This window comes from Pectinophora gossypiella, chromosome 2, assembly GCF_024362695.1.
Source record: "Pectinophora gossypiella chromosome 2, ilPecGoss1.1, whole genome shotgun sequence".
NCBI classification, from domain to species: domain Eukaryota; kingdom Metazoa; phylum Arthropoda; class Insecta; order Lepidoptera; family Gelechiidae; genus Pectinophora; species Pectinophora gossypiella.
In genome coordinates, this window is record NC_065405.1 from 1326873 (window position 1) to 1347214 (window position 20342).

Here is a 20342-nt window from a genome sequence, read left to right on the forward strand (position 1 = left end):
AAATATCCAACTCAAATAGGGAACTGTCAAAATTTAAGAACGCTCAAAAGTGGTGACATCTGATGGGAGAAATAGGTTGTTTTTATCCTCATTATATCGAGGGCTTTGACCCATACTCCTCTTTTACTCTTTTTTTGTATTACTTTTTTCCCTCTCTCTCTCTATTTAAGAGCTGCGCTCTTGTCGGTGGAGTAATCGCCATTCCTCTCTTCGTCCCGCCAAAACCTTCACCTCCCGATACGACACGACCTGCACCTTCTCTTTTATTTGTTTCATAAATGTTCTCCTAGGTCTACCCCTTTCTCTCATCCCTTCAATTTTTCCTTCTATAATGTTTTTTATAAATGAATCGTGTCGTATCAGGTGGCCAATCATATTTCCTCTCCGGTTCTCTATAGTCTTCAATATGGTTCTCTTTTCTTCAACTCTTTCCAGCACTTTTTCATTTGACACCATTTCAGTCCAGCTTATACCCTCCATCCTTCGCCAACACCACATCTCAAAAGCTTCCAACCTCTCTCTGTCTCTCTACTTTATTTACTTTTTATAAAGAATTACTTTTTTTCAAGAACAGTAAAAAAGATAAAGCTAATCCAACGAAATATTTTTTTTTTTCAGAACATAAATCGATGTTATTTTTCAGCAATGTAAGCGTTACGCATAAATATAAATCCAATTTCCATAAATTCAATTAAAAACGAGATATCGCAATAAATGTTGCGAGGCTATTTTAATTTCAAAACGAAAACATGTTGTAGGTAGAACGTTCGCGTTTCCTTGGCCACTCAATTTCCCTCCAAAAGCCATATTTTAGGCGCGAATTTAATTTTGTTCCGAATTCAGATTAAAGTCACGTCAAGAGCCGCACGTGCGCAGTAAGTACCTTTGAGGGATATTCTCTCTCAGTAAGGGAATTAGGTACATTCCTGAATGGGCAGCTTAAAAGATTTTAATTCAGTGATAGGTTTCCTACAAAGTTCGCAGATTCCTTTCTTCCGACTTTGTAAAAAAATAAAAAAATATTAAAAGGTAGAGTAAAAACTTTACTTATTGATTTTAGGTTACGACTTTATGAGTTTGAATTCATGTTCGGATCATAAATATTGATATCACGTAGTTTTTAGGATTTGTGCCCGGTTAATGGCCATAGGCTAGCCCCTTATTACATGGGACTTAAACATAGTTAATACTAAATATACACCTCTGCTTACTCTTTCGGGGCTAAAGGCGTGAGTGTGAGTGAGGTGGCGGCATGGAATCATCTCATTTATCGGACAATTAGTTGATTTAAGCCGAGCAAGCCAAGGGATAGTCTCACAAAGTGATTTTTTGATAGACTATTCCCACCAAGAATCGAATCCAAGACCTCCGAATCGCGAACTCTGTCACTTACCTTAACACATAAAAATGTGAAATAACATAACTGTATCCCAATTGGGATAGTCAGAGGTACATCCATCGCAAGATACTATATTTAAGTACCCACACCTCACGGAGCCTTCTGTTAGACCGACGTGATAGGTGCAGAGCCGTATCGCCGTCTACAATGGTCGAGCCAACTGTGTTAGTGAAAACTGCACAGAAGATATAAACTTCTGGGGAGACAGACATAAATAAAATGTAATCTTCTGTCGTGTGGGTTATGGTCTGTACGGCGAAGCGTACGACTTTAGAACACACTTATGTGCAATATCATATTGTTAATGACAGCATTTAATAAATTAGTGCCAACAAGCCACTCGGATGGTTCGGATGTTTTCTTTACTCCGTCCCCGTGTATCTTATCATTTCTATCACCTTATTATGAGTGTAGTTCACACTACATGATCAGTAACCAACCTCATCAGTCAGGGTTACTATTGAGCCGCCAAAGGCCCCTGACATGGCTCATATAACGACTACTTACTTACACCAATAAATAGTAACCGGGACCAACGGCTTAACGTGCCTTCCGAAGCACGGATCATTTTACTTTTGGATAATCTGGTGATCAGCCAGTAATGTCCTAACCAAACTAGGGACCACAAAGTAATTTTTGTGATATGTCTCCACCGAGAATCGAATCCGGGACCTCCGGATCGTGAGCACAACGCTCAACTACTGGACCACAGAGGTCGACGTTATCGTAGCTGTGAAGTAAACTTACCTAAACGAGGCACGACTTTATCTATCCACCCTGCATATACTACGCCACTGGTTTATATACCAAAGTCTCGGGCGACATCCCGCAGTCGGCGAGCGGTCGTGTCGCGTGTCTGACGGCCGTGTGACGCGAGAACACGGAACTTTTACGATTTCCGGGACTTGGGACCATGATATGTTCTAATTCGTAAAAAGTTAAGGAAAGTTTGTGTCGGTTGACTGTGAAGTTGTTGTTGGATGTTTTGAGATGGTAGGTGGATTTATTTTTAGTAAAGTATTTTTTAACGTTACACTTAACGTTAAAAAAATACTTTTTTTATGTTACACTTAACGTTAAAAAATACTTTTTTTTATGTTCCTTTTATTGGAAAATATTAAAAAAAAAACTTCTAGACGTCCACAAAATGATTATCACATGCTCAGCGGTGAAGGAAAACATCGTAATAAAACCCACATTCCCGAGAAATGCATTTTCGGAGGTATGTTACCTAACCTGTATTGGGCTGGTTTTCCCTTTGCGGGTTGGAAGGTCAGACAGGCAGTCGCTTCTGTAAAAAACCGGACCTGTCAAATCTTCAGGTTAGGTAAGCGGACCCTGTGAAAAACGGGATAATGCTAGGGAGACGACGACGATTAGATATCCACCATAGGCTTCGTCAAAAATGTAATAACAGTCAATGAAATCCACAGAAGCTTCGACAAAATACGCTTTGTATTAAATATGTCAAGCAAGAGAAATACAAAGAATATACTGTGTGTAATTTTGGCTAAGCACTCATTCATTTCCGGCCAAATAGTTAATGCCAGCTGTCATCTGCAGCAAATCTACAATAAGTCACGTCAAAAAATAAAAATCTCATACATTCCTAAACACTTCCTTAGTTATGTACAATTTATAGAATTCTATAAAAAAAGTTCGCCAGTTAATTCTAAAATTAAAAAAGCTAAAACTGAATTTTAAAAATAAGTCAAATATCGCAAAATCAATAGGTTTGCGATAGCAGAAAAATATATTTGTATCAGAATCTGTTTTCAGTGACTTCCGGGTTCCGGTCACGAACAATTCACCCGTCGTAACATCGACTTCAGTTTACAAGTTCATTAGATATGCTTCGATTCAACTACATAAATTGCTGCTTAGCAATAAGGCCGCCAGATTGTACTGTATCTTTCGTCCATGTGTGTAAAACTTGTTTTGTATGTTGTGTACAAAGTACATTTGTATAAACAACGTATACACGACTTACTGGTGGGCACAGACCTACTTTTTTGAAACTAAACAATGTCAAACGGGAATTGATAACTGCGTTGAATCCGAGATCTTTGATTTATTGGTCAAGTCAAGGTGTTCTTTTTTTACTTGATTTATTTTAGATTTGCCTTAGATGGCGTTAACGAGCTGTCACCCGGTACAACAATTTGAAGTCAACAGGCACAGTTGGGTAGACAAAATTCCTGGGGTGCCCAGTTGGACAGGTAACAGACCTGTGTTGGCTAAATTTATATTTTTATAACTATGGCAACATTTGTCGCGTCACTTCCTCCATACCTACGCCCTCCCGGAAGAACGTATCCTCCGTATTATTCTAAAGGGAATCCCTAAGGAGTGGGAAACCACTCTTGTTAAGGAGGACCTTATTAAAAACGGTTTTCCGGTTCTCGAGGTGCACCGTATGCACCGCGGTCGTGGCCAAGTCCCGTACGACATGGTCACCGTTATATTAGAAAGGACGGATGAGGGCAAGAAGATCTTCAACCTGAAGACTTGTTGCGGTCTATCTGGCCTTAAAGTTGAAACTCCCCATAAGGGAGGCCCCCCAACGCAATGTCATAGATGCCAACTTTACGGGCATTCTAGTAGGCATTGTCATGCCAAGCCTAGGTGCGTAAAGTGCCTAGGTGATCACGCTACCTCGGATTGCCTTAGAGGCAAAAACGAGGTGGAACCCCCTAGCTGTGTGCTGTGTGGTCAGCAAGGTCATCCTGCAAACTATCGCGGATGCACCAAGGCTCCACGCACCCACCATAAGGTAGCTCAACGAAGGGCAGCCCGCGCTGCAGCTTCCCAACCCGGTCCCACTAAGGCCCATATGGCCCCTTCCTCGCACTCTACTCGCGATTTCCCGGCTCTGCCACTCACGCAGACCAAACTCGCGCCACAGCGTCCATCCGCATGGATTCGTCCCCCGGCAATCGTCCGACCCACAAATCCGCTCCGCGCCCAACCTAGTAGCAACTTAGGTATTCCTGCAGCCACTCTTGCGCCTCATCCGGTTCCTGCGATGGCCCCTCAGGCCTCTGCGTTTCCTGTCAACCAGTTTAGGGAATTTAGTATTCTCTTTAAGTCGGCCCTTAGTCAACTTGACAGTTTATTAGACTCCCTGTCCCAATTTAAAGCCTAATAATGGATTGTACGAATAAAAGTAGAGTCAAACCGCGTTCCCTTACAATAGGTTTTTTCAATGCTGATGGCATCTTAGGTCAACGTGCAGAGATTCACGAGTTTGTAAAACATCATCAGGTAGATATTTTATTAGTGCAGGAATCTTTCCTCAAACCCTCTAATCGCGACCCCAAGATGGCGAATTATAATTTAGTGCGAAACGACAGGATCTTTGCGCCCAAAGGGGGCACTCTCATTTATTATAGAAAGTCACTTCACTGTATACCTATAGACCCGCCTGCCCTCACTGACATTGAGGCTTCGATCTGTCGAGTGGGCATGACAGGACATCAGCCAATCACACTAGTGTCGGCTTATCTATCTCCTAATAACTCTAAGACGTTACTTAGAAGTGACCTCGAAGCCCTCTTTAATCTCAGTAATTCAGTCATAATTGCAGGCGATCTTAACGCTAAACATCTTTCTTGGAGTTGCTTAACAACAAACACAAGAGGCAGGGTATTAGAAACTCTAGCCGAGCCCCTTTATTATGATATAATAACACCATTGCAGCCCACTAGATATCCCCCTGACTTGAACCACAGACCAGAAATACTCGACTTGGCGCTTCTAAAGAACATAAACTTACGTCTATGTTCTATAGAAGTACTACACGAGTTACAATCCGACCACCGACCTGTTATATTAAAACTAGGCTCCCGTTTAGACGCCCCTGATAATCCAGCAACCCCTAAGACAGTACTGGACTGGGAGAAGGTGGCCGAAGGCCTCCAGTCTTCTAGTTCAGTATACTTAGATAGTATCCCAGTAGAAATAGTCTCCTTGGAGGAGGCCTCGACAGCTATTAACTCCCTCACGGATCACGTGAGGTCGGTTTTGAATGAAAGTTCAAAACAGGTTCCGGAGATGGAAGACCATCGCTGGAAACTGCCTACCGACATCCGTGATCTGCTAACGGAGAAAAACGCAGCCACCCGCGCATATGATTCCAATCGCACCGAGGAATGTCGCCGTCATTTGCGTCTCTTGCAGCATACTGTAAGAAAACGTATTAATGACATGCGACAGAATCGGTGGGATAATCTTTTGAGCGGCATTGAGCCCCACCACCAGGCCATCTGGCAGCTGTCTAGGTCTCTTCAAAAGGATACGGTTGTTCCTACTCCTCCTCTCAATAGGCCTAACCAACCCCCCGCTTTTGACGATGACGAAAAAGCCGAATGCCTTGCCGACAGTCTCGAAGCCCAATGTTCGCCCAGTACTCTCCCTATCGATCGTAGGCACCTCTCGGCGGTGAACTCTGAAGTTCAGCGTAGGGCTTCTGTACCTCCCACCGATCCTCCTCTTCCACAGGTTACTGAGGAAGAGGTACTAGGTATCATCAAAAGATTTCATACCCGAAAAGCCCCTGGCTCAGACGGTATCACGAATCGTGTCCTTAAAAACTTCGGTGCTCCCCTCATCTGCTTACTAACGGCAATATTCAACGTCGCCATGAGCAACTGCGTCTTTCCACAGCAGTGGAAAGAAGCAATTGTAATTGGTATACCAAAGCCTGGGAAACCTAAAAACGAACCTTCCAGTTACCGCCCTATAAGTCTCCTCAATACCATGGGGAAGATTTATGAGCGGCTCATATTTGCTAGATTACGGGACTACGCCGAATCCAATAGTCTTATTCCACCAGAGCAGTTTGGTTTTAGAACCAAACACTCCTGCGTTCAACAAGTGCACCGTATTGTTGAACATATCTCCAGTAGATTAAACTTAAAAAAACCTGTCGCTACGGGAGCGCTCTTCTTCGATGTGGCGAAAGCGTTCGACAAAGTCTGGCACAACGGCTTGATCTACAAGCTTTATTCACTGGGAGTGCCAGACCGTCTCGTGCACATCATACGAGACTTCCTCTCAAATCGAACCTTTCGCTACCGCGTGGAAGGGACGCTCTCGTCACCGCACCCGATACATGCCGGAGTCCCACAAGGCTCCGTCCTCTCCCCTTTACTATTTTCATTGTATACTAGTGACATTCCCAAATCTCCTAATACCGAATTAGCTTTATTTGCGGATGATACAGCCATCTATTCTTCGTGCCGTGGTCGAGTTATGATGACCGGAATCCTCCAACGCGCGGCCAATGCCTTGGGCAAGTGGTTTCGCAAATGGAGAATCGAGGTAAACCCGGAGAAAAGTGCAGCGGTGTACTTTTCAAAGGGCTATTATAACACGCCACGGTCACGCCGTCAACTTAAAATCATTAAGATGTTTGGCAAGCCGATCCCTTGGGAGGAGCAAGTCAAATATCTCGGCGTAGTCTTAGATAGACGTCTTACTTTCAAGGCCCATATCAAACGTGTGCGCGATCGCGCCGCGTTTGTAATGGGCCGTCTTCACTGTCTCCTTAACAAGCGAAGTAAATTGTCCCTTAGGAATAAGGTCAAAATCTACACGACTTGCATCCGTCCGATCATGACCTATGCAGGGGTAGTTTTCGCTCATGCGAGTCCCTCTCAAATCCACCGTCTACAGGTAATACAAAATCGTTTCATGCGGAAAGCCACGGGAGCTCCGTGGTTCCTTCGCAATGAAAATCTGCACATTGACCTAGGTCTGCCAACCATTGCCCAATGGCTCAAATTAGCTTCCAAACGTTTTTTCGATTCTGCTCCGCACCACCCAAATCCCCTGGTAGTTGCGGCTTCCGATTACATCCCGCTTAGGGACGGTACTGAAAAGTATCGGCGTCCGAAGGACGTAATATACGATCCCGACGACCCGATTACTCTAGCCATAGAGGCAGCCAATCAGCTCGCGACACCAAACACTTCAGGACCCCGATACCGACCCCGCCGGCGTGGTCGACGATTTCCCTCATTCAGCGCTTATCGCTATCGACCCACTAGGGTCGATTAATTCTTTCAAATATTTTTCCTCTCAGACGACGCCCTGAGCCGAGGTTCGCGCCCAACTGGGCACCCTCAGGCCTGTTGTCTTAAACGTTGTACCGGGTGAGAGCCTTCAGCGCTCCCCATTTGTCCGGCCAAGTAGTTAATGCCATCTGCGGCAAATCTACAATAAGTCACGTCAAAAAAAAAAAAAAAAAAAAAAAAAGCGTCACTTCCGATTCTCTCGTGCTCCATTGAACTACTGTTTGTACGAATTTAAATTAAATTCAGTGAGTTTTGGCTCTCTGGGCGTTTTTATCTGACAGCCTCATCCTCAGAAAACCAGCCCTCTACAGTCGCTAGGAACATCACACCGTAATCCTAACAGCCTGATGGTACCCATTTGGGCAGACAACAGGCCTGAGGCTGCCCAGTCGGGAGTTGGTCAAGGTGTCTAACCATTATACTACCACACAATATAATTTATCTACATTTTTTTCCGGCCTTTCTTACCTTAACTTCCTTTTTCCGTACTATTCTTTCATAGTTTCATAAAAAAAAAAGAAACCGCATTATAACTTCCTAAATCTGATAAAACAGAACAAATATCAAACTTGTAGAAGGCCATGCATTTTGGAACTTCGAATTATAGTGACTTGTACAACTGTAACCTAATTTCATGTCATCATACTTAATATAATGGTGATTGAGATTACTACATTAATAGTTTTGTTATTTACCAAAACATAACATTAAATTGTTATTTTGTATTGTTATTTTATCTGATTCTATTGTTATTAATCAAAATACCTTTTCAGGTATTCTTTTCTTTCTAATCAGTTCAATCTTTGAATGTCAAGCTTAATTTTAACCACAGATTAGGTAATAGTTATTACGACGTAATAATTATATTCAGTAATTGATTTTTATATTTTATGTTCATTATTTATATTATTTATTATAGTTACAATGTTAATAAAATATATAACATCATCATGATCAGCCCATTAACGTCCCCACTGCTGGAGCACGGGCCTTCCCTATGGATGGATAGGGAGATCGGGCCTTAAACCATCACGCGAGCCCAGTGCGGATTGATGGTTATTAACGACTGCTAATGCAGCCGGGTCCAACGGCTTAACGTGCCTTCCGAAGCACGGAGGAGCTCGAGATGAAAACTTTTTTTTTGTGGTCACCCATCCTATGACCGGCCTTTGCGAAAGTTGCTTAATTTCAACGATCGCAGACCGATCGCATTTACCGCTGCGCCACCGAGCTCCTCATATATATAATATATATTATAATATAACATAGTCCAATTGAAAACCTACACTAAAATACATCAAAATACACAAATATAAAAAAAAAACATATCAGACGTCAAAAAGCCCTCCGGAAATCGAACCCCGCTCGAACGTACCCATTATGCTTGCAGCGTTGCCTCTCTGGACCGCAAGTGAAATACGCTGCGCGAGGAAAAAGCCAGCTCGAGGGTCTCCGCCTCCAACCCTTATACGGCGACCAACAGCGGCGACGATTTTTATTGAAATATTATGTTTAATGAAAATAAGAAGTAGTTACTAAGTAGTTAAAAGCTCTATGTCTATCGCAAGCATTAATACCCACATTCATAAATCCGTGATGTACATTGTTAGTGACAACGTAACGAATACTCAGGGGATGATTCAGACCATGTCTCTGAGTTCATATCAAGTAAAATTTTCCATCGCAAAATTTCTGTTTTATTAAAATCTTTTCAATTCATACTTTTGTGATGAAAAATTCCACTTGATATTAACTCAGAATAACAAGCTGAATCATCCCTCTCAGTATTCGTTAATCTCACTCACTTCCCGTACAAGTACGTACAGGTAGCGAGACCGTAACGAATTTAACGAATACTGAGGGGGATGATTCAGACCATGATTCAGAGTTGATATCAAGTAGAATTTTCCGTCGTAAAATTCGTGTTTTTTTTAGTTTTTTTTTTGATCCATTATCATCAGCCGTACGACGCCCACTGCTGAGCATAGGCCTCCCCCAAGGATCTCCACGACGATCGGTCTATGGAATTCCATTTGCTTCGATCCTGACACACTTCTCTTCGTTCCTCCACATTCATCAATCGTTTCATACACGCACGCCGATCTTGTAGTTTTTAAATAGGTAAAATTTTTATTGATTATTTTCCAAAGTAGGGCAAACATATTTCAAGTGTGGCCAGTAGGTAAATATTTTAAAATAAAGTTAACGTAACGGTTCTAGAGCGTTTGAGGGCAAAGACATTTACCTGTTACTATTTTTATTAATTTTATTTATTCAATAACGCCTAAAAGAATCAGTAGGTATGATCAATTTATTCTTCTTCCCTCGTGTGGATTGTGAGGGCAATGACCGACCTCGTCAACCCTGGGGTCAAGGTTCAAAAAACAAAATAAAAAAATAAAAAATGTGTTTATTATCAGAAATAATGCAAAAATAAAAAAGGTATGTGTTTGAGGTAGGGTCCAATATAAGGTTGGGGAAAAAACTAGGGAAACCGTGGATACAAGTAAGTTTACAAGTAAGTTTGACGCAAAATTATTATTAGTATTAAAAAAAATACTGGTGAATTGGTAAATAAAATAACACAGTAGCCCTAAATCCAACAAAACCTAAAGTAACATAATTAGTATGCATCAATGACAAAATCAGTCTAAAAAAGTTATTTCGTAAAAAGTCAGTCTTAAAAAAAAAATTCGAAATTCGAATCAATCTTAATCCAACTGCTCGCGTGAAGTTCATTACCACCACGATCAAACATGCCACCGGTCACTAATGTCCAAGTATATACCATCAGTGTGACAACTAGAAATAAAGGATTATTTTTTTACTACACTCTGGGTATATTGTAAAAGTTTACCAGGTTATCACAAACACACAGTGTTTAAATTATTATTGCTTTTCTTCTCTAAGTAAAAATACCTTTCACCTAAATAACAAAAGAAACCTAAACACTAAACACACTTAACCTAAAAAATAAATCTTAGTAACCCTGCCAGAAGGGGCGAAGTTTCTAACATAATTATTCTTCACTTTCAAAAGTTTGTTAAGTAGGTACTTGGATTGAGATAAACTTTATTGTTACAAGGGATCAGCCCATCGCTTTTAACAATTGCCCATCATGTTAAAAAGGACACATTCCCTCTTGACAGATGGACCTCCTTGGGAAGATAATAGCTTCTTCTTATCTTTTTCGGGAAGACAAGCTGAACGTGTTCTTAGCACAGATGGTCTCTAAAGGTACATAACTACATACATAACATAAACTCACGCCTATTCCAACCAGGGAAAGCAGAGACTATGGAATTCCATTTGCTTCGATCCTGACACACTTCTCTCGCTTCCTCCACATTCATCAATCGATTCATACACGCACGCCGGTTCAGAGTAGATCGTACTGAATCTTGCTGAAGTTACCTTACTGGTAAAAATAGGTAACTATATAGTGTATTGAACCAACCAAGGGCCATGTTTAGACTATGAGGTATATACTTAGGTAAGGCATAATTACATCGATTCCTAAATCTCGTTCTGTACAGTTTCTACTTAAGTAGTACAATAATTGATTAATTTACTTTTTCTTGTTGACAAATAATTGCTAAGGTACTTTGTTATAAGTTTTCACGTGATTATTAGATTATTTCGTCAATCAATATTATTTTGTGTCAGTCAAAACTGCGGGCAGGTGTTATAATTAGAATTCATTACCTTCAATAATTTTTGTTTTGTTACTTTTCAAATTAACAAAACAAAAATCGACTTTCGCTGTTCTGTAAAAGTGATTATAATTCCGTATAAAACTGAAAATAATTTCAACGTGTACGATGCGGATGCTTCAATCCGCAGTAGAGCAGCGTGGTGCGGAGTATATTGCTCCATACCCCCTCCATTCGTCAATATGCATGCAAGGCTGTCTATATGTAGATATATGTATAGGTACGGTTCATCATATCCAGCTTACGACATCGTATCAACAGTGGCTGCAAGTTGTCTTTGATTACTTGTGGCTCTGCCCACCCCATTAGGGATAACGGGCGTGAGTTTATGTATGTATGTATGTATGTATGTATAGGTACTTAAAAAAATGATTATAAGCATCATCTCCCTGGCATTATCCCGTTTTTCACAGGGTCCGCTTACTTAACCTGAAGATTGACAGGTCCGGTTTTTTACCTGACCTTCCAACCCGCGAAAGGAAAACCAGCCCGATACAGGTTAGGTCACAGTCACATACCTCCGAAAAATGTTTCACGATGTTTTCCTTCGCCGCTGAGCACTTGATAATCATTTATGATCCAAACATGAATTCGAAAACAATTTCGGCAATCACTGGTTGCCTGTGTTGGATTATAAGCCTTTTCATTAAATCAATATTATCATAAAGACCTTCATTTATAATATCGATACTACCTACTTTACTTTGACTGGTAATGTTTGCCTGGAAGAAATTGGTTCAGAGCAATAAGGCCGCTCATTTGTACTGTTGTTGCTGAATGTTTTAAAAATGTTTGTATGTTTTGTTTGTGTGCAATAAAGTATATTTGATTTGATGAAAAGGACTTACGAACGATTCCTCAGTTTATCCTCACGAACTAAGCAGTTTACTTTATAAGGACACAAAGTCCAGGAAATGATGTATTGAATGAATGTACGTCGTTGTATTGTGTGGATTGTATGGCCTATTATGGACCAGATGACTGTCGTATGTATGACCATTCATACGTGACGTGTTTAATGGGGGTGGGTTTAGATTATGGATGCATACTTCTGTACGGTCACGAGTACTAATATGTATACACTTTGAAACCATGTCACTTTAACTTTTTTGACAAATTATACCGTAAGTCTCATTAAATGTCAAATGTGATAGTGCGACAGGGTTCTAAAGTGGGTACATGATATTGCTCATGAGTCCAAAAATTGACTCTGCTAGTGATATATTTTTATTAATAAATTAATAAGAGCGGTAACTAGTTCGTAATCGCCGACCGCTTCGCCGCGTATCTCGTCGGAGCTCGGTATCGTGTGAGAATCGCCTTACTTGAATTGAACTCCCTTAAATTTGAATTCAAATCGATTAAGTAGTTAAGTAGCTCCATTGCGCATGATTCGTCCGCCACCTACATGAACTTAAACCGACCAACTTGAGTCACTACATGAGTTATTTACATCAGAGTGACGGCTATTAATGTCTATTGGATACACCCACCGTGTCCGCTGGTATTTGACAAATTGGTGTATTCCTATTTGCCTTAGTGAGTTTATCTACAGTATTTTTTGTTTTAATAATGGTGTCAGAAATTAGAATCATTTATTCAACGTAATTATCATGGATAAACTTGTTGAAGGTCAATGTAACATTTTTGAATTTACGTCATTTTGCAAGGTATTATGGCTGAGGAGAAGAGACAAGAAAGTGCAACAGCAACACATCTTAAATCAATGAGGGTACATTACAAGTAATTTATAGCTTATAATAGAGGAACATATTCATTACCAGACATTTTTGTCATTTAGGTAATTATTAATCTCATAATAAGCTTTTTTACATAAAGTAAGCTTCATATGAGCTTTAAATTTATTTTCTGACAAATTAAAAATATTATCCGGTATTTATTTTATTGTAAAAACTTTGACATTATGTCATGGCGCCGCAAAATTAGGAGAGCCGACCCCACCTAAAGTGGGATAGCGCAAGGAAGAAGAAGAAGATTTTATTGTAAAAACTTATACATGGTTATGTAAATTCTAAAAAATTAAAATTAAATTTAGTGTAGTAAATTGTATTGTGTAAATTCTAGATTAAGTAAATTATTATTAATTTACTAAATAGCAATTTTATTTTTATTCCTTGTATTGTAAGTATGCTTTTCACAGTTTCTCGGAAGGAGTCAATTCTGACAGACTGTTTTAAAGGAGTTTAAACACCGTTACCGCACTACGGGATGTGCTTTATATCAGTCATCATCAATCCATGGGGGGTGAAGTAAACTTAGCTCAGCCGCTGGTGGGGAGCGGAGAGTTGCCATTTTATACGTAGTATTATTCCTTATCCTTTCTTCTTCCCTATTAGTGCAGGCAGCTAAATTACTCAATTGTATACCAATATTTTATGTTTTTTTTAAAGAATGTCTAGGGCCCTGTGCCGAGGTTTTTCTTGCAGCTTCTTTTCCCCGGATATACAGGTTGTGAGAAGCTGCAGTAGTTTTAGGCGGATGAGACGTTCGTTATGTAAAAAATGACGATTCAAAGTGTAACTATGTTACCTACTGAATAAAGATATTTTTGAATTGAATTGAATTGTCTATCACCAGAGATTTGCTTCCAACGTATTTTGGGTGTCTTCTTCTGATAGCTCCTCTCCGTTAGTCATTACGGTCGTAATTTGTGTCGAACTGTGTCGAACTTTACCCACCGTTTGTACTAGTTATAGTCTAGACTGGTTTATTCTCGTCTCCTCCATTGGATATATTCTGCTCAAATTCCCACTGGGATCACTCCGTCAGGAATGACTGGTTTATATTTGGTTTTCCTCCTACATCTAAAATAGTAGTTATTAGGTATACTACCAGCTTTTACCCGCGTCTTCGCTCGCATTAAATTCGGGGTTCCCCTTCTCTTACGTACCAATTTTTAGCTTCCTACCTTGAAAACTGCGAAAAGTCCCATATAAAATTTCACTCCCTCTTTGAAGGGGTTGGGGCAGATTTCGACAAAAAAATGATGTACGATATTTTTGTTAGTCATAAATAGTCCGCATACTAATTTTAAGCTTTCTTCGTTGAAAGTTGTGGAATCTCCATACAAACTTCCACCCCCCATTTTAGGAAAGTGAAGGGATAGAAAGAGACAACAAATAGCCTATGTTACTCTCCATCATTTCAACTATCTCCACTTAAAAAATCGTGTTAATTCGTTGCTCCATTTTTGCCGTGAAAGACGGACAAACAAAATACACTTTCGCATTTATAATAATATTAGTATGGAATTATTGGATTATTGTAATCGAAGATAATGGAGGATTTCTGATTACCGAATCTAAGTATTTCTAGCTTATAGCATCACGCCTATACAGTGGATACCCCGGGAAAGGGTAGGCAGAGGTGTATAGAACACCCGTTTGCCGCCACACTAATGAAAAATGTATTTTTACAGCGCTATCTCTTTCTCATGCTCCCATCTCCGCCTCTGCAACCGTTGAGGTCTTCACCCGTATCCCCGGGCAAGGGTTCTACGTTATACCCCGTAGGTCTGGGTCCCTATCCGAACTCAGCCACCATCTTACTCCTTATTGAAGTAAGAGGCGCCTACCCGGCAGCTAGGACGCGCCGAACAGGAATAGATTTTACATATATGTAACATTAGAACGTATTGCTTCTAAAAAGGTATTATTTCCGTCGCATAAAGATGGGAATTTATTTATTCATTAATTACATATTATTAATTATGCCCTTCATTTATCAACAATTTATGCATCATAATAATCGTAATAGGTATGTAGCATAGTAAAATGAAATCAGTGGGGCAACTCCGTGCAAAGGATATTTTTATTGTAGTTTTGCCTCAGATTTACTGAGACCGCTGAGGGTTTTCGCTTTTTCTTCTATAGTATTTGTGAGACCAATGACTGGGTCCATCAACCCTGGTATCAGGGTTAATATTGACCTGCCAAGACATGGCTTAAGTAACAACTAGATACCTACATAAGTAAATGTCCGCACACTATCTCCCTTACTCCTTAGCAGCTTACAGTATTTTTTAAGACAAAACCCAGAGGGGGTGAGGTAGGCGTCCAATACAAATAGGGGCGGGGCGGATCGTTACCCTTCTCAAAGTAGTATTATTCTTTATTCTATTCTGTGCTTGGGGAAATAAGAATACCTTCCTACAAAACAAAACATGTAAAACAATATAATAAGTAGCCGCTTATTTATTTTTTTATTTTATTATGCAAATTATTTTTTCCATTATAATAACGTTCACGAGCACGCAAACCATTAAGATTTATCTGTTCTAGGGAGTTATGTAGATACTAAACTAAGCACTTAAATAACAGGCATAAATATGTATTTTTTAGTGCTATTCTACGGAGTGTAACTACTGTTATGTTTTTACTATGGCAATAATCATACTATTATAGTGCAAGCGAGCGCTGATCCGTAACCTCTTATGCAACGATTGCGCATGTGCCACGCAAACGGAAATGCATTCAAATATCTTGGCCGGTAAAAACTTGTTTTCTGACACGGTTCAGTGGATTACGGCTGGTTAGTTGCATGTGGTCGGTTGGTGTGGTAAAGGGTCTGGGTTCGGTTCTTATAAAAATCAGAAGGCAATTTGCAGGCATTTAAAAAAAAACAAAATTATTACAACATGCTCAGGCGATCTAAGTTTTTTAACTATAACATATGAATTCCTTTAGTTATTAAATAACTTGTAATGTATACCTACATTGATTTAAAAATGTGTTGCTGTTGCAGTTTCTTGTCATTTCTTCTCCTCAGCCATAACACCTTGCGAAATGACGTAGATTCACAAAATGTTACATTGACCTTCCACAAGTTTATCCATGATAATTACGTTGAATAAATTATTCTGATTCCGATTTAATTTTGATCGTCTTTCCCCCAGGCGGACTCGGCGCCGGCAGCCGATGCGGAGCCCCCGGGCTCGGCGCGCGAGGAGCGCGGGCTGCGCTGCGGCTGGGGGGTGCTCCGCCCCGCGTGGTTGCAGCGCTTCCGCACCGCCAAGTGGGCGCTCTTCTGGCTGTGCTGGGCCGGCGCTATCCAGGGTGAGTACTCCATAAGCTGGTGGTACCGGTTACAGTTACAACCTACTGATGTAAGTTAGTAGTCGTTACATGAGCCTTCGGCGGCTCAATAGTAACCCTGACACTACGGTTGATGGGATTGGTAAACTACCTCACAACCCACACGATAGAAGAAGAAGACTTCATATTATAAAGGACCTTTAAAAAGCCGAAGTCCTTAACAAATCCGATATACCAATCGGAGAGTGAGAAAATGCATTAGGTAGTATCTCTTCTTAAATTGCACAACTATTTTAGACAGAGATGTGGTGTAAAAGACGATATAGTGACTAGGATTGAGAAGGGAATGTTGGTTGGTTTGGACACGTTGAGCGGATGAAGGATAATAGAATTGCAAAAGCGGTATATAAAGCGAAAGTTGATGGTAGGGCTGGCAGAGGAAGACCGAGAAGGACTTACGATGATCAAATTGGAGATGTCCTTAAAAAAGGTTCAATACGATCTACTCTGAACCGGCGTGCGTGTATGAAGCGATTGATGAATGTGGAGGAAGCAAGAGAAGTGTGTCAGGATCGAAGCAAATGGAATTCTATCTGCTTACCCCGGTGGGAAATAGGCGTGAGTTTATGTTATGTTGTTATGTTATTTTAAAGGAACTAACTCTTGGAAAATATTGTTAGAATACAAATTCCGCGAAGGAAATGAATAAGCTTAGATGAATGCTTAGTTATTGCAGAAACTAACCATATATTCTCTTGAAGCAATCAAACCTTGCAAAGGGCAAAATTACGTTCGTTAGCTATCTGCATACACAATGTCTTATAACATATTATTATACAAGCGTCATACTTCACGAATGATTATACCAATTATATGGGTGATCCTGGTTTTACCGTGATTTTTACACGGTATTCCGTCAATCAGCAAACGACCCTACAAATAACGATCACAGTGCAGTAATAATAAGGTTGATTTTTGTTTGAATAAAAAGTCATGATTGACGAAAGATTGGTGGATAGATAACCTCTCTAACATTTTATTTTCTAGACCAAGGATGAATAGCAAACCTACTTTCTCATACGACCTCCGTGGTCCAGTGGTTGAGCGTTGGGCTCACGATCCGGTAGTTCTGGGTCGATTCCCGGTGGGGACATAGCACAATAATTACTTTGTGGTCCCTAGTTTGGTTAGGACATTACAAGCTGATCACTTGATTGTCCGAAAGATGATCCGTGCTTCGGAAGGCACGTTAAGCCGTTGGTCCCGGTTACTACTTACTGATGTAAGTAAGTAGTCGTTACATGAGCCATGTCAGGGCCCTTTGGCGGCTCAATAGTAACCCTGACACCAGGGTTGATGAGGTTGGTACTCCACCTCACAACCCACACGATATAAGAAGACTTTCTCATTTGACCATCCCGAAAGACACTTCGTACATAAATTTCATTTCAATTTCTCACTGTGTGCTTGCCTTACGCGTAAGTGCGAGTGAGACAGAAAGACCGAGCGCTCCCCCTAACTCTTTAGCAACTTACAGCCATTTAAGACTAAAGTAAGATTCAGAGGGGGTGAAGTTAACACCGGATACGAATTGGTGCGCGGGGGAGAGTTACCGTTCTTTACGTAGTCATCATCGTTATCGCGTTTTTTACAAGGTCCGCTTACCTACCTGAAGATTTGACAGGTCCGATTTTTTACAGAAGCGACTGCCTGTCTAACCTTCCAACCCGCGAATGGAAAACCAGCGCAATATGGTTAGGTCACATACCTCCAAATGTCGTTTATAATATATACATTTTAATATACTTTGTGGTTACTTATCTTATATAATTATATCTTATTTTATGTATCTATAATCTATAGGCTAAATCATTAACAAAAAAAAAAAGAAAAACAAATCAAAATCAACAACGTGATGACGATTTGTCACTCGTGAATGTATGAATTTTGCGTTCACATTCCGTCAGTTAGTAAGTACCTAAATCACGACATCATTACGAAAAACAAACAACACGCGATTATACTCTCAAAATTGGTTTCCCTCGTAAATCTGTGGCGTCCCAACATATTTATAAACCGAGAAATCAATATTATTATTTTACTATACGATGTTAAGGCAAAGGTTATTCTGAACATTTTACTTTGAAGGACCATGGTTGCGCGGTCTCTAGCTATGGAGGCCAATCAGCTCGCGACAACAATCACTTCAGAAACCCCGATACCAACTCCGCCGGCGTGGTCGGCGATGTCGGAAATCAGAGTCCGAACACCCTTAAGATTATTCAGAATCAGAATCATTTATGCAACCTAATTATCATGGAAAAACTAGTTGAAGGTCAATATAACATTTTTGAATTTACGTCATTTCGCAAGGTGTTATGGCTGAGTAGAAGAAATGGCAAGAAATTGCATCAGCAACACATCTTTTAAATCAATGAGGGTATACATTACAAGTTATTTAATAACTAGAGGATCACATTCAATACCAGACATTTTTTTCATTTAGGTAGTCATTAATCTTATAATAAGCTTATTATAAGATTAACATGGTTAATAATACGGATTAATGCGGCGATTTCCCCCATTTAGCGCTTACCGCTATCGACCCACTAGGGTTGATTAAATCTTTTAACTATAAGTAATGCTCTCAGATGACGCCCTGAGCCGGTGTTCGCGCCCAGCTGAGCACCCTCAGGTCTGTTGTCTTATATTTTATACCGGTTGAGAGCCCGCAGCGCTCCCCATTCGCCCGGCCAAGTAGTTAATGCCATCTACAATAAGTCGCGTCAAAAAAAAATCAGCTTTCGGTTTTTACTGTAAGTGGGCGATCAGGCAATTAGGCCTACAATGTCCTTACTAAACAAAGGACAGTCTCACAAAGTGATTGGAAAATGTCTTCATCGGGAATGGAACCCAGACCTCCAGATCGTGAGCCCACACACACACAACACTCTTATCACTAGACCTCAGACCCTCCGCGGCGTAACGGTCTCTGTGGTCCGTGGTTGAGCGTTGTGCTCACGATCCGGTGGTCCCGGGTTCGAATCCCGGTGGAGACAAATCACAAAAGTCACTTTGTGATCCCTAGTTTGGTTAGGACATTACAGACTGACCACCTGATTGTCCAAAAACTAAAAAGATCCGTGCTTCGGAAGGCACGTTAAGCCGTTGGTCCCGGTTATTACTTACTGTTGTAAGTACGTAGTCGTTACATGAGTCATGTCAGGGGCCTATGGCGGCTCAGTAATAACCTTGTCACCAGGGTAGATGGGGTTGATAATTCACCTCACAATCCACACGATAGAAGAAGACCTCAGAGGATAGAAATAGAAATAGAAATACTCTTTATTTGCTTTTGAAAAGGGTACATTAATAGATAGATGGATGGATGGTGGATGTTATGTATGTTAATTTATAGTTTGGTAAACAATGAGTGAAAAGTCTTCCCCTTAAGCTATAAAACGCCGAGGACTGTCACGGCACACGGCAGCAACTGCTAACAGCATTTGCGTTTCAGTTTCACCTTGAAAAGTTTCATGCATCGATTGACACAATAATGCTAATGCTGCATTTGACAACACGAACGTCGCCAGTACTCTCTCCGAATAACATTTTCGGTTTGTTGTTTTGTTAACACTTGTTGACACAATATTTGCATGTACAGGGTGTTAGTAACATCGTAACGAAAACTTTGAGGGATGATTCAGGCCATGATTCTGAGTAGATATCACATAAGAAGTAATAAAAAGTCTCTCTCTCTATTTAAGAGCTGCGCTCTTGTCGGTGGAGTAACCGCCATTCCTCTCTTCTTCCCGCCAAAACCTTCACCTCCCGATACGACACGACCTGCACCTTCTCTTTTATTTGTTTCATAAATGTTATCCTAGGTCTACCCCTTCCTCTCTTCCCTTCAATTTTTCCTAAGAGAACCATATTGAAGACTATAGAGAACCGGAGAGGAAATATGATTGGCCACCTGATACGACACGATTCAATAAAAAGTATAGAACTGAAAATAATTAAAAACACCAAAATTTTCATGAATTTTCCGACAGGAAATTCTACTTGATATCAACTCACAATAATGATCTGCATCATC

The 20342-nt window shown here is 40.5% G+C and overlaps 1 protein-coding gene across 1 annotated transcript in view; it reads left to right on the plus strand.

The window, feature by feature from the left end:
- LOC126374203 (solute carrier organic anion transporter family member 4A1) overlaps positions 1 to 20342 on the plus strand; it is a 93789-nt gene that overhangs the window by 8746 nt on the left and 64701 nt on the right. Inside the window, exon 3 of the mRNA XM_050020711.1 lies at positions 16105 to 16264. Coding sequence (XP_049876668.1) covers positions 16105 to 16264 — 160 coding nt within the window. The remainder of the gene's footprint in view (positions 1 to 16104; positions 16265 to 20342) is intronic.